The 15,620-nt window shown below is 46.0% G+C and overlaps 1 protein-coding gene across 1 annotated transcript in view; it reads left to right on the forward strand.

Annotated features, from left to right (window-relative positions):
* LOC138666984 (zinc finger protein 665-like) overlaps nt 1-15,620 on the forward strand; it is a 110,815-nt gene that overhangs the window by 48,495 nt on the left and 46,700 nt on the right. Inside the window, exons 6-9 of the mRNA XM_069755192.1 lie at nt 10,114-10,263; nt 10,393-10,572; nt 10,655-10,778; nt 10,861-10,949. Of these exons, the coding sequence (XP_069611293.1) occupies nt 10,114-10,263; nt 10,393-10,572; nt 10,655-10,778; nt 10,861-10,949 (543 nt within the window). The remainder of the gene's footprint in view (nt 1-10,113; nt 10,264-10,392; nt 10,573-10,654; nt 10,779-10,860; nt 10,950-15,620) is intronic.

Raw genomic sequence — 15,620 nt, forward strand, 5'->3', positions numbered from 1 at the left:
TGAAGCACTTGGGCATTCAAGGTTCTCACCACACATCTAGATAAGTTCCATGGGGGGGTCTAGTTTCCAAAATGGGGTCACTTGTGGGGGATTTCTACTGTTTAGGCACATCAGGGGCTCTCCAAACGCGACATGGCGTCCGATCTCAATTCCAGCCAATTCTACATTGAATAAGTAAAACGGCACTCCTTCTCTTCCAAGCTCTGCGGTGCGCCCTAACAGTTGTTTACCCCCACATATTGGGTATCAGCGTACTCAGGAGAAATTGCACAACAACTTTTGTGGTCTAATTTCTCCTGTTACCCTTGTGAAAATAAGAATTTGTGGGCGAAAAGATCATTTTTGTGTAAACAAAAGCGATTTTTTATTTTCACGGCTCTACGTTATAAACTTCTGTGAAGCACTTGGGGGTTCAAAGTGCTCACCACACATCTAGATAAGTTCCTTAAGGGGTCTAGTTTCCAAAATGGTGTCACTTGTGGGGAGTTTCCACTGTTTAGGTACATCAGGGGCTCTCTAAATGTGACATGGTGTCCGATCTCAATTCCAGCCAATTCTGCATTGAAAAAGTCAAACGGCGCTCCTTCACTTCTAAGTTCTGCGGTGCGCCCTAACAGTGGTTTACCCCCACATATGGGGTATTGGCGTATTCAGGAGAAATTGCATAACAAAATTTATGGTTACATTTCTGTTTTTACACTTGTGAAAATAAAAAAAATGGTTCTGAATTAAGATGTTTGCAAAAAAAAGTTAAATGTTCATTTTTTCCTTCCACATTGTTTCAGTTCCTGTGAAGCACGTAAAGGGTTAATAAACTTCTTGAATGTGGTTTTGAGAACCTTGAGGGGTGTAGTTTTTAGAATGGTGTCACACTTCATTATTTTCTATCATATAGACCCCTCAAAATGACTTCAAATGTGATGTGGTCCCTAAAAAAAATGGTGTTGTAAAAATGAGAATTGCTGGTCAACTTTTAACCCTTATAACTCCCTAACAAAAAAAAATTTTGTTTCCAAAATTGTGCTGATGTAAAGTAGACATGTGGGAAATGTTATTTATTAACTATTTTTCATGACATATCTCTCTGATTTAAGGGCATAAAAATACAAAGTTTGAAAATTGCAAAATTTTAAAAATTTTCGCCATATTTCCGTTTTTTTCATAAATAATCGCAAGTAATATCGAAGAAATGTTACCACTAACATGAAGTACAATATGTCACGAAAAAACAATCTCAGAATCGGCGGGATCCGTTGAAGCGTTCCAGAGTTATAACCTCATAAAGTGACAGTGGTCAGAATTGCAAAAATTGGCCTGGTCATTAAGTACCAAATTGGCTCTGTCACTAAGGGGTTAAGCTGCTTTTCCCATGACCCTTGCAGTCTCAAAATTTTGGGTGACAGTAATTACTGGTTGGTGAGACTTCTAGACCCACGCTACAAGGAGAACTTTATATCTCTTATTCCCGAGGCAGACAGGTCTACTAAAATGGGGCAGTACCAGAAGGCCCTTCTTGCGGAATCATTAAAAAAAATTCCCGTCTGAAAAAGCTGGCGGCAGAGGTCACAGTTCGTTGGACAGGCGAGAGAGACACAAATCCAATCCAGCAGAGGCAGGGGAACACTGGCAAAGTTCTGGGAGACTTTTCTTAGACCCTCTCATCGCTCTGGCCCTGAGGCGTGGGGAACTCTTACAAAGAGTGCAAAGTTTGGGAAGATGCTGATGGAGTAACTTGCTGGCCGTACCAACATCCTCTGTGATACCGGATATATCGGAAGGAGATATAAAAGGGGAGACAAGGGGCACAGAGTCTAAGTATAGGTGTATATTCACAGCAAGAAATATATATTGTTGCACTCACCCTTTGGATGTCTTGTATGTACATTCAATTGATCCGTATGATGGATCCACGCCTTATAATATTCCGGTATGCAGCACTATTGCAGGAACTATGCCAGCCTTGATCCAAGGATTGCATGTGAATACAATGGTTAGAGATAAAAAAAATTTCCTTTCTTGGCGCTTCCGGAAGACAAGGATAGTTTGAAGGTTGAGATAATTTGCTCAGTACCAAATTTATTAGGACACTTTTTAATAAGATCAAAACAACGCGTTTCAGCCCAACTTATAAAGGAATGTAGTTCCCTAAATTGGCAAAAAGATTATTTCTTTATTACACTAGATGTGAATGCTCTATATTCCAACATAGAACACAATAGGGGAATCGAAGCAGTAGCATACTATCTATCTGGGATTCCAGATATGCCACCAGTCCAGAGAGATTTTCTCATAACAGGTTTAAGATTTATATTGGAGCACAATGTTTTTGAATTCCAGGGTGAGAGCTGTTCCTGCAGCAATTTGGCACCGCGATGGGGACTCGGGTCGCGCCCAGTTTCGCAAATCTCTTTATGGGGCGATTCGAGTCCTCATTGCCTCTCAGCCAAACACCTTATAAAGAAAACATATTGCTATACAGGCGTTATATAGATGATCTTATCATCTTTTGGAAGGGCACTGAAAAATTAGCAACCGGAGTGCCCGGAGGAAACCCACGCAAACACGGAGAGAACATACAAACTCTTTGCAGATGTTGTCCTGGGTGGGATCAGAACCCAGGACTCCAGCGCTGCAAGGCTGCTGTGCTAACCACTGCGCCACCGTGCTACCCTATATATATTTATATATATATATATATATATATATTTACATTATATATATATAATGTATGTATGTATATATGTATGTATATACACACATGTGTATACACATATATATATATATATATATATATATATATATATATATATATATACTAGCTATTGAACCCGTTCTACGCCCGGGTGGCGAGCATCTATATTGGTATATGGTCTCCATCCTGGTATGTGCTGCTCCATCCTGCATCCCCATCCTGTCATGAGCTGCTCCATCCTGCGTCCCCATCCTGACATGTGCTGCACCCATCTTGCGCCCCCATTCTGTCATGTGCTGCACCCATCCTGCGCCCCCATTGTGACATGTGCTGCTCCCATCCTGCGCCCCCATTGTGACATGTGCTGCTCCCATCCTGCGCCTCCATTCTGACATGTTCTGCACCCATCCTGCACCTCCATTCTGTCATTTGCTGCTCCCATCCTGTCATGTGCTGCTCCCATCCTGCGCCCGTTCTGTCATGTGCTGCTCCCATCCTGCGCCCCCGTTCTGTCATGTGCTGCTGCCATCCTGCGCCCATTCTGTCATGTGCTGCTGCCATCCTGCACCTGTTCTGTCATGTGCTGCTCCCATCCTGTGCCCCCGTTCTTTCATGTGCTGCTCCCATCCTGCGCCCCCGTTCTGTCATGTGCTGCTGCCATTCTGCGCCCATTCTGTCATGTGCTGCTGCCATCCTGCGCCCGTTCTGTCATGTGCTGCTGCCATCCTGCGCCCGTTCTGTCATGTGCTGCTGCCATCCTACGCTCCCGTTCTTTCATGTGCTGCTCCCATCCTGCGCCCCCGTTTTGTCATGTGCTGCTGCCATCCTGCGCCCGTTCTGTCATGTGCTGCTCCATCCTGCGCCCGTTCTGTCATGTGCTGCTCCCATCCTGTGCCCCCGTTCCTTCATGTGCTGCTGCCATCCTGCGCCCCCGTTCTGTCATTGTGCTGCTGCCATCCTGCGCCCGTTCTGTCATGTGCTGCTGCCATCCTGCGCCCATTCTGTCATGTGCTGCTGCCATCCTGCGCCCGTACTGTCATGTGCTGCTGCCATCCTGCGCCCGTTCTGTCATGTGCTGCTGCCATCCTGCGCCCGTTCTGTCATGTGCTGCAGCCATCCTGCGCCCGTTCTGTCATGTGCTGCTGCCATCCTGCGCCCGTTCTGTCATGTGCTGCTGCCATCCTGCGCCCGTTCTGTCATGTGCTGCTGCCATCCTGCACCCGTTCTGTCATGTGCTGCTGCCATCCTGCCCCCGTTCTGTCATGTGCTGCTCCCATCCTGTCATGTGCTGCTCCCATCCTGTGCCCCCGTTCTGTCATGTGCTGCTCCCATCCTGCGCCCGTTCTGTCATGTGCTGCTCCCATCCTGCGCCCCCGTTCTGTCATGTGCTGCTGCCATCCTGCGCCCGTTCTGTCATGTGCTGCTCCATCCTGCGCCTGTTCTGTCATGTGCTGCTCCCATCCTGTGCCCCCGTTCTTTCATGTGCTGCTGCCATCCTGCGCCCCCGTTCTGTCATTGTGCTGCTGCCATCCTGCGCCCATTCTGTCATGTGCTGCTGCCATCCTGCGCCCGTTCTGTTATGTGCTGCTGCCATCCTGCGCCCGTTCTGTCATGTGCTGCTGCCATCCTGCGCCCGTTCTGTCATGTGCTGCTGCCATCCTGCGCCCGTTCTGTCATGTGCTGCAGCCATCCTGCGCCCGTTCTGTCATGTGCTGCAGCCATCCTGCGCCCGTTCTGTCATGTGCTGCTGCCATCCTGCGCCCGTTCTGTCATGTGCTGCTGCCATCCTGCGCCCGTTCTGTCATGTGCTGCTGCCATCCTGCACCCGTTCTGTCATGTGCTGCTGCCATCCTGCGCCCGTTCTGTCATGTGCTGCTGCCATCCTGCCCCCGTTCTGTCATGTGCTGCTCTCATCCTGCGCCACCATTGTATTATATGCCCTCCATAAGATGCTCCATTATATATGCCCCATACACTGCTGCCATATAAAAAAAAAAAATACCATACTCCCCTATCGTCGCTGGGCGCTGAGTGCTGGGGGCCTGAGCAGGCGGGGACACCGGCGCGCTGTGGGGGTCAGGTGCCGGAGTCACCGCTCGCTCAGGCCCCCAGCACTTGCTATACTCACCTGTCTGTCCCGTTCCAGCGCTGCGCGCCGCCATCTTCCGGCTCCTCTAGCTGTGACTGTTCAGTCAGAGGGCGGCGCCGGCGCGCATTAAGCGCGTCATCGCGCCCTCTGAACTGTGAACGTCACAGCAGAGGACCCGGGATTCGGAGCCGCACGCAGCGCTGGAACGGAGGACAGGTGAATATAATACTCACCCTCCTGGCGCGTCCACGGTCCCTGCCTCTCCGGTGGAGATCGCGGTGTGCGTTCAGTGTTTACGCATACCGCGATCTCCTGGGAGCGTCACTCTGTGGGGGCCAGACTGCGCCGGCGCCTGCGCTTGCGCAGTCTATAAAGGCTTCGGACAGAGTGACGCTCCCAGCGTTATATTATAGATATATACGTATATGTATATTTTCTCCCTTCTGAATTCTGCTAAAATGTCATGTAATTGAATTGTTTTATAAATATTTGTGGAAAGGATTACAAGATCCACTGTGTAATTTTGCTGTTTGTAATGTGCTTCGCAAATTTATTAATTTATTTATTCGTTTATTTTATTTTTATTTTTTACTTTTTATTTTTTATTATTTTCTCCTTTCCTAACTTTTAAATTTTAAATTTTGCTAAGACGATATGTAATTTAATTGTTTTTTAAATACTTTTCAAAAGGATTTACTGTGTAATTTTACAATTTATAATATGTCTTGTATATTTATTTACATATATATAAATTTTTATTTTATTTTATTTTACCATTATAACATTTGATACACCAGGATTGGTTTAAGATCACACTGACTCACTTGGGGTGGAGTGTTAATCCTAATTAATTCAGGCACACCCCTGCTATGTGTTAGGAGTCACCAGTCTATAAAGATAACTTTCTTTTAAAACATTTTTAAAAGCACATATAATACCTGATGAAGGCCGTTGTGGGCTGAAACGCGTTGTTTTGTTCTTATTAAAGTGTCCTAATAAACTTGGTACTGAGCAAATTATCTCAACCTTCAAACTATCCTTTTCTTCCGGAAGCGCCAAGAAAGGAAATTTTTTATATTATTTTATTTTTCTCTAACCTCTGTGCCTTATAATTATTGGGTATCCAAGCTGGGCACGTGGCATGAACTGGCTCTCTACGCCTTGAAGGTCCTGGCCTGGCCTGCCGCTAGCGTTTTGTCAGCGGGTTTTTAGTGCCGCTGGTGGAAATATAACTGATAAGCGCATCCACCTGTCAACTGAAAATGCTGACAGGCTGCCTCTTATGAAAATGAATGTCACGGATCCCACTCCGTGCTACCAATTTGTCACATACCCGCTCTCAGCACGTGACTTAGGTTAACCCTTGCAGTCTCAACCCCATCTCCCCTCTCTCAGTCCAACATTCAATCTCTGTCCTATGCTGTAATGGGAGTATAAATCACATGCCGACCCAGGCCACACACCCGCTCATACACGCTGCCACCACTCACCGAACACACGGGCTATGAGTCCCGGAAATATTACTACTACTGTCTACCACTCATAAGGGTCAAACACTTTAAGGCTATGGATTCTTTAACAGTTGAACCTCGTATGTTCTAAAGTTTTATGCTTTAATACAAAAAAAGGTTCAGTGCTTACAGTAAAGAAAAAGGTATAAAAATATGGTAATAAAAAGACATATCAGTATGCAAAACAGTATAAAATAAACAGGAGAAAACTTACAGAAAATAGCTAACTTTGTAGTCTGCTTTCTGCTCCCTGAGAGTAGGATGAATATAGACTGGATCACATCAGTCCGGCTGCCCCTATTATGTGAACAAGTTTGAATGTATACAAGTCAAATTTATAGTCATCCTGGAGGTCAGATTTCTGGACCAGCCGCTCAAATTGATATGGTAATTGCTTGTTTTTGATTGAACCACGGCCGTGCCCCCAATTAATATATTATTTTCTCTGAAATTCTTAGTGTAAAGTTCCCACAGATAGATAGTGTCAGGCTGTAATTGACATCTTTCTTCCAAGGAGCCGAAGGTATGAAGCGCTTCCTCTCCTTCCTGGTCCTAGCTAGGCCCCCTGGCGAGATTGGAGACAGAAGTTTGCTGTCTTAGGATAATACATATTAACACCTGGGTGAGACCTGCAGCCTTCAGGACAGATGTTAAATTATTACTAGTCGCACAATAAACCTAAAACATAGTTCACTGCACACGTATATATTTATACATATTTCCCCACAATGAACAAGGGCTGGATTGGGCCAGACTTCCAATCACCACCGAATGATAGCAGGGTAACATAAACTCAATTTTTGGGAGGTCTATTCCTATGCACCTCTTCATACCCACACATGGGTATACGCTTCCTGATTTTGACTATTTGCTGTTGTCCTTCTCCTCGTCCTCCTCCTCCACCACCATATTACCAGGATGACCGTGGTCCATGATGCAACACCCACATCATTTTTTTAAATGGTGTTCATGATGCCTGTGAAAAAATATTGGTTTATGTGTACCACACAGGGGTAAATGTTTGCCTGCCCATACACTTAGTGCATGGGCATTAAAGGAGACCCACTTTCTAATGGAACATTTTTTCATGAGGCCCTCCTCTACATCTCTTCAAAGGGGCATTGGAGTGCCTCTAAATTTTTGGCAGCCCTTGCATTCACTGCATAGGCAAACAGTATGGGAAACCAACTTTTCAGTTTTTTTCACAAATAAACGCAAGTCATAGCAAAGAAATATTACCACTATCATGAAGTACAATATTTCACAAGAAAACAGTCTCAAAATCAATGGGATCCATTGAAGCATTCCCGAGTTATTAGCTCATAAAGGGACAGTGGTCAGAATTGTAAAAATTGGTCCGGTCAGGAAGGTGAACACAATCTTTGAGCCACAGCCTCGTGTCACGATATGGTATGAAATATCATAAGTAGTTCTCTTGCTAGCCTGCGTGGGCTAAGCTCCCCTTCTTGGAGTGATGCTGTAACAGTTTGTAGCTTCAAATTCCTTCCCTATCACTCAGCCAAGAGCTGCTTTGCCAATGTACTGGGGGAATTTTTATTGCCTGAAAGGTATTTACGACCAGGTTAGAATCTTCCTCCAGCTAGAACTGGAAAAATGGCTCCAAAATTCATGAAAGATTCTTTGTTTGGTTTTTGTAAGATATTATGCACCATGTTTACGTTAAGAACACGAAAATATATATTCGTATTCCCACTCGGTGTATCTACCCATCCCTTGAAACTCGGGCTTCTAACTCCATCTGGTAAAGAAGTAGGGATTTCTCTGTAAATATGTATCCCAGATAGGACATATTTGATCTCATTAGAATGCCCACGTTAATCTGAGATGAATGATGGGTTTGTTAGGACTATGGCATGTTTTGTAGCGGAGTTATCGAAATTAGATATAGATTAGAATAAAATGAGTTAACTGAAGAGGTAGGAGGGACGAGGTGATCCAACCCCTCTCTGGGATGTTACAGGCTTAGCTATAACTGTCTGCACACATCCCCAGCTGAGTCTTCTGCTAGATTTCTTCTTGACTTCTTGTCTTCTCCTGGAAGAGCCCTGCACACGTCCAAACGAGCTGGGACGTATGGTTGCCTGCCATTCTTTGAACATGTGAGTGTTACTTTTTCTCATTTAATCCCTGTTTATTTCATAATTACCCTTGTACATATTTGCAATTGTCTCATTTGTAACATCTTTATAAAATATTTTTGATAAAGCACTGCCTAATTATTTTTATGGGATATAATATTTAATATTAGTTCGTTCATCCTGCTCTAAACTTACCCTGTCTTCTGAAGGGAAATACGCTACTGTGTTGGGTTAGCTTCGGACCCATTTAATCGAAGCTGGTGGCAGTGATACCGATCGTGTGCAGACTTTTGGGTTATGTTGTAGCGGCTGCGGCGTTGATAATTATTGTTCCTGCCTGAGTGGGAGTAGTTATCGCGTCGCTGCAGCGTGCCCAATAGCCAGTACATAGCAGGCAGCCTTTCTGGCGACTAATTACCCAGGGTGCAGTACCTAATCTGACCTGAGAGTAAGGGGGCGCCAGAGAGCTGCAAAGTTTAAGTGGAACTGTAAGCCGGATATACATAAATCCCTGCAGTTCGTGGTATATTGAAAAGCAGTGGGATACCTACAATAAGCCCCTGCTGTAAACTAAGAGGTCAATAGCCTGGTGTGTGTTTTCTCATCACATTGTTAGCAGTGGAGGGATAACTAAGATAAGCCCCCCTGCACATGTGATAGCCGTCTGTGGGCCTAAAGTCACCCCAACCTGTGACGTAGGGGTGACGGTCAAGGTGTGAATCCTGACAAATTGGTGGCAGCGGTCAGGGGGAATCCTGACACCTCGTCCATCCCTTGTCAGCCAATTGCTTAACTGTCCTGACAATTGTAGGCAGCGGACTTGTGTACCCTGACAAACTGTTGGCAGTGGTGGGATCTGCGTGATCTCCCTGTTGTCATCTGTGACAGGCGCTATGATTTCCCTTCAGTAGACTGACGGACCGATCTGCTGTTCTGTCCATACATCAGTGTGCCCACAGCATCGGCGCTGTCTCCGTTCTATGTAAGTTTTTCTTAATATTTTATATGTGCGTTGATATCACCTGCTGTCACTATGTGCACCTTTTGTATTGGCTACTTGCGCTTTAAATGTTTGGCTTAGCTCCCAACTCCTATCCCTTTCCAACCCCTGACAAAGCATTTGTGTTTTGGTGGGTGACCTTATTGTTACCAGTTATTTATATTTGTTTGTGACTCCTTTGTGGGATATTCATCCATTTCCGTATTTGCACAATTATTTTATGAATTGTATCTAATAAAGCTTCCACTTTTTTAGTAATTGCAATCATTATTTCTGCCCCGGCACTAATCCACTTCTTGGTTTTCTCGATTTTATGCAGCGCCTTTCTGGGACAATCACATTTCTTTACTGGGATTACAATTTTCTGTAGTATACATAGATGTTCTATCATTATCTGTTACGGACGTCCCCGGTTCCGCTGTGCGGATCTCTGTGGATGTTCCCTGCACTTTATAACTTTGTCTTGTTTTTACAAAATATTTAAGAAAGATTCAGATAATTTTTGATTTACCGTTTAGATTTGTTCTGTTTGTTTTTTGTTTGTTTTTTGGAGATATTCTGTGGTAAATCTCTGTATGTGACTATAATTGTACTGTGTGTTATACCGGGGGCAGGACGGGGCCATGACTGGATGTAGTAATCATGTGACGTCGGTAACAGCTTTGGAGATTTCTTACATTGGGATCTTTATAATGTTACATCGTCATCTTCTCCCCATTCAGGTCCCTACAATATCGGAACCTCTCAGTGGAGATCTTCTGTATAAGAGAATTCTTCTGAGTGACCCTACAAGGAAGGATAGGGACAGAGACAAGATGGCGGAGAGGATATTACACCTCTCCCTTGAGATCCTCTTCCGGCTTACTGGAGAGGTGAGAGATTCTGACGACGTCACATTACATCATTCTTATCTATGGGAATAACAGACGGACAGAGCTGGCAAGGTGAGGATTCTGGAAATGTCTGTAGTGAGATTTATTAATGTGTCTCTCCATAACCAGGATTACACAGTAGTGAAGAAGACCTCTAGTGAGCGCTCTCAGGCCCCTGTGTCTGAGGGATGGGGAAGACCCCTGAGCCCGATCACGGGGCCTCCACCTCACCCCCTGATACAGAAGAACATCAATGACCAGAAGATCCTAGAACTTGCCTACAAGATGATGGAGCTGCTGACTGGAGAGGTAACACTGCTGGGAATGCTGGGACATTATACAGTAACGCTGTGAAGGGACCAGGGGATCACAGTATCATTGTATGTGTCAGGTTCCTATAAGGTGTCATGATGTCACCATCTATTTCTCCATGGTGGAGTGGGAGTATTTAGAAGGACATAATGATCTGTACAAGGACGTCATGATGGAGGTTCCCCAGCCTCTCACATCACCAGGTAATAGACAGGATCAAATGCACACGGCCTATAATTATCTGTATGTAAATAATTAATTCAGTCGCTGTGTATGTTTCCCCAGTTCTATCCAGTGAGAGGACAACACCAGAGCGATGTCCCCGTCGTTTTCTTCCACAGGACTCTAAACAAGAAGGTTCCAATGTTCCTCAGGTAGATAGAGAGAAGGTGTCATGAAATCTCTCCTATGATGTGTAGAAGGTTGTAAAGATCTTGTGTTCAGTCTTGATTTATCCACCACTATAAGGGAAGAGTCATATGGCTATCTAGCTCAAACCAGGATCGCATCGCAATGCTCATACTGGCCGACGGCTCTCCTGACCCTGACCCTGACCCGATCATGACAGTCATGGCCAAAAGTGTTGGCACTGGTGATGAGCGAGAATACTCGTTGCTCGAGATTTCCAAAGCCTGCTCGGGTGATCTCCAAGTATTTGGATGTGCTCGGAGATTTATTTTCTGTCTCTGTAGCTGCATAATTTACATTTGCTAGACGACCTGAATACATGTGGGGATTTCCTAACAAACAGACAACTGCCACATGTATTCAGGCTGGCCAGCAGCCGCAAATCATGCAGCTACAGCGACAGAAACTAAATCTTCGAAAACATCCAAATACTCAGAGATCATCCGAGCATGCTCGTGAAATCTTGTGTAACGAGTATACTCGCTCATCACTAGCTGGCACCCTTGAAATTGTTCAAGAAAATTATGTTTCCAGGACATCCCTTCTGACAGCACCAAGTAGGTTGTCCTTCCTTCCTTATAGGGACAGGAAATGCACGAGAGGTTAAAAGACCCTCCCCACACCCATTCACTGGTGTTTTTCCTGTCCCTGTAAGGACAGGCACGAGAGAGAGAGGTCAGGGTTGAAGCTCTGGTAAAAATTTACCTTGGACGGGCTCAATCGGTTCTGGGGGTTCATCCTCTCCTTCCCCCTGTCAAGAGGCCCAGGGCTGACACCCCCCGAAGTGGGGTTCCCTCAGCCAGATTTCCCGTTGAGCGGGAGCTCCGAGGGTGGGAGCCGCTTCCCTCCGGCAAGGGCTCTCTGCGTCCATTTCCGGCAGGTTGCTTCTGCTGACGTCACATCCAGGGCAGCTGCAGAAACTTCCGGGTGCGTTCCACGCTGGAACGCAGGGAGCGACGCCCCTACTGAGGACATCAGACGCTGGCATCCAGCAAGGTTTCCTGAAACGACCTGCCGAACAGTGAGGAAGACAAGGTAGGGATATAAGCCTGCCTCAGTCAGTATTAGGCTGTGACAGAGTAAACCTCTGAAACAGCATGGAGGACCCTGGGAAGTGTATCCCCCCCCTTAATCACCAATGATCGTGAGTAGCCTAGAGGCAATGGGCAAACAAGAGAGGGGCTAAATGAGTAAGAAATCTTATTCTTTATTAGGACAATACAACACAAGCCTTGACTCCTGTGGCTAGGAGGTCTGCCAGCGCTTCAGGGAAATCCAGGAGATGTGCCCTTTGTAAAAGCATGTTGCCTGATTCAGGGGATAAACAACTTTGTGAGGCATGCATATGTAGATCAACAAGGACGAGAAATTTACATTTCTGACGGAGATGCGCTCCATGGTTAGAGAGGAAGTTCAGGCTTCTATCTCCAGCCTGCTACCAGCTCAGTCGCCTCAGCAGGGTCCCCGGGCTAAGAGACCGAGATGGAAAGTGGAGCAATCTTCAGAAGAGGAGGATCAGTCCATAGGCTCAGATCCAGAGGAAGAGGGGGAAATCACCTCGGAACCTCCTGAAGTGGGCAAGAAATACCTGTTTTCCTCTGACGATACAAGACAAGATGTTTGGGGGCCTCAGGTCACAGATTCAGCATGTATTCCCTGTTAACAACCATATCTGGGCTATGATCATGGAGGAGTGGGAAGACGCGGAAAAGTGTTTAGTCATTCCTCGGGATTTCAGGCTCCGTTTACTATTGGACTCGGAGAGATAAACAAACACCTGGGACGAGATTCCAAAAATAGACGTGCCACTGGCTAGAAAGACTTCAAGTCCTTTTGAGGACTCATCTAGCCTCAAGAAGCCTATGGACAGGAAGGCAGATGGGCTCCTTAAAAGGGCTTGGGAAGCTTCTTCAGCAATCATCAAAACAAACATTGCCGCCACGTCAGTGGCCAGGTCCATGCACATTTGGGTAGACCAAATGGAGGAGCAGCTAAAGGGAAAGACTTCTAGAATGACTGTTAGAAGGACTTCCGTTGTTAAAACTCGCCACTGGGTTCTTGGCGGATGCCTCAAGGGAAGCCGTACGTTTCGCTGCCCGCAATTACTCTTTATCCAACACCGCTCGGAGAGCTTTATGGATGAAGGCTTAGTCGGGAGATTACCAATCAAAGAATAAGCTGTGTGCCATACCCTTTTCAGGCTTAAGAGTATTTGGCTCAGTTCTCGAAAACATCCTAGAGAATGCCACCTACATGAAAAAAGGGGACCCTGAAGAAAGCCTAAAAAATATAATCCCTTTCAGAGAGCTCGTCCTTTCCAGAGGCAGGAAAATTGTCAGTGGGACTACCCTAAAGGGGGGAAAGGCAAAGCTCCTTCCTTTCGTTTCAGCTCCGGTTCAAGGAGTAGAAGGCAATGACGCCGGGATAGTAGGGGGTCGCCTGGGGAGATTTAGAGAAGCTTGGAGGCTAGTCTCCCAGAATCTGTGGGTCTTAAATACTATCTCTTAGGGCTACGTCCTAGAGTTCATCAGACCCCTCCCCCCAGCAAGGTTTGTGATAACCGATTCGCGAACCAGTTCCTCTCAGGTTTGGACAGACGTGAAAGACCTCTTAAAAGCCGGCGTGGTGGTTCCAGTTCCACAGTCAGAAGTGGGTCTGGGACATTACTCACCACTGTTAGTGATTAAAAAAAAAAAACCCTCAGGAGAGAGTCACATTATCATAAACTTGAGACCACTAAATCGGTGGATAGTGTACAAGAGGTTCAAAATGGAGTCTCTAAAGACCACCATTCCCCTCATAGACAAAGACGCGGTAATGTGTACAATAGACCTAAAAAGCGCGTACTACCACGTTCACATTCATCCACTCTCGCAGAGATACCTACGGTTCGCCCTAAAGCTAGGAAGCAAATGCTACCACTTCCAGTTTTGTGCTCTTCCATTCAGCCTCGCTTTGGAGCCTTGAGTATATACAAAACTGGTTTCCGAGATCGTGGCATACCTGAGACGGAAAGAAGTCCTCATTGTCCCATACTTAGACGACTTAAGGCTGATAACACCTTCAGAGGCAGAATTAGAAGATCACTAGAACTAGTAATCCCTACTTTAGAAGATCTAGGTTGGATTATCAACCGGGAAAAATCAGATCTGCTGCCTGGTACCAAGAATAAATTTCTCAGGGTTATGTTAGATTCCAAACAGAGGTTATCACAACTTCCAGAAGAGAAGCAGGTGACGGTGAAGAGCAGGATTCGTCTGTCGAATAGAGGGGGCTTATAGATGCGTGGTCCCAAGGCAATCGGTGTTGTGTTTGTTGTGATATGTAAAGGAGATAAGAATAAATAACAATTTGAAGATAGCAATTGCTAGACTATTGTACATGGCTTGGAAGGTCATAGCAAGAAACTAGATAATAGAGCATCCATCTTCGAGAGGAGAATACCTTCAATATGTGAAACATGTTATCACTCTAGAAAAGGGAGTTTACCAGAAAAGAGGTTAAAGGTACCGTCACACATAACGATATCGTTAACGATATCGTTGCTTTTTGTGACGTAGCAACGATATCGTTAACGAAATCGTTATGTGTGACAGCAACCAACGATCAGGCCCCTGCTGGGAGATCGTTGGTCGCTGGGGAAAGTCCAGCACTTTATTTCGTCGCTGGATCTCCCGCTGACATCGCTGGATCGGCGTGTGTGACGCCGATTCAGCGATGTCTTCACTGGTAACCAGGGTAAACATCGGGTTACTAAGTGCAGGGCCGCGCTTAGTAACCCGATGTTTACCCTGGTTACCATTGTAAATGTAAAAAAACAAACACTTCATACTTACATTCCCGGTGTCTGGTCATGTGCCCCGCCGTCAGCTTCCCGCACTGACTGGTGAGCGCCGGCCAGGCGTAAAGCAGAGCACAGCGGTGACGTCACCGCTGTACTTTACGGCCGGCGCTCAGTCAGTGCGGGAAGCTGAAGGCAAGGGACATGACCAGACACCGGGAATGTAAGTATGTAGTGTTTGTTTTTTTACATTTACAACGGTAACCAGAGTAAACATCGGGTTACTAAGCGCGGCCCTGCGCTTAGTAACCCGATGTTTACCCTGGTTACCCGGGGACTTCGGGATCGTTGGTCGCTAGAGAGCTGTCTGTGCGACAGCTCTCCAGCGACCAAACAGCGACGCTGCAGCGATCGACATCGTTGTCGGTATCGCTGCAGCATCGCTTAGTGTGACGGTACCTTAAGTGAGGTTTTATGATAAACTGTGGACGCCTTGGCTGGAATTGGGGTAGGGGAGGGGTGAGGGAAGAACGTTCTGGGAAGTTTTTTCCTGTTGGAATGTTTGTTTATGAGGGGACAATAGGAGTCTGTTATGATCCGGTGACCTTGGAGCTGCATGAGAACTTTCACTGGAGTTGGTGGCCACTGTACTGACCGCAATCCTGAACTTAACACCGCAACTAGAAGTAGCCGTGGAGTGTACCGAACACACCTAGACACCTCGTCACAGCCAGAGGACTAATTACCCCTAAAGATGGAAATAGGAATACTATCTTGCCTCAGAGATAATCCCCAAAGGATAGACAGCCCCCACAAATATTGGCGGTAAGTCGGAGAGGAAAAAACATACACAGGC

This window comes from Ranitomeya imitator, chromosome 2, assembly GCF_032444005.1.
Source record: "Ranitomeya imitator isolate aRanImi1 chromosome 2, aRanImi1.pri, whole genome shotgun sequence".
NCBI classification, from domain to species: domain Eukaryota; kingdom Metazoa; phylum Chordata; class Amphibia; order Anura; family Dendrobatidae; genus Ranitomeya; species Ranitomeya imitator.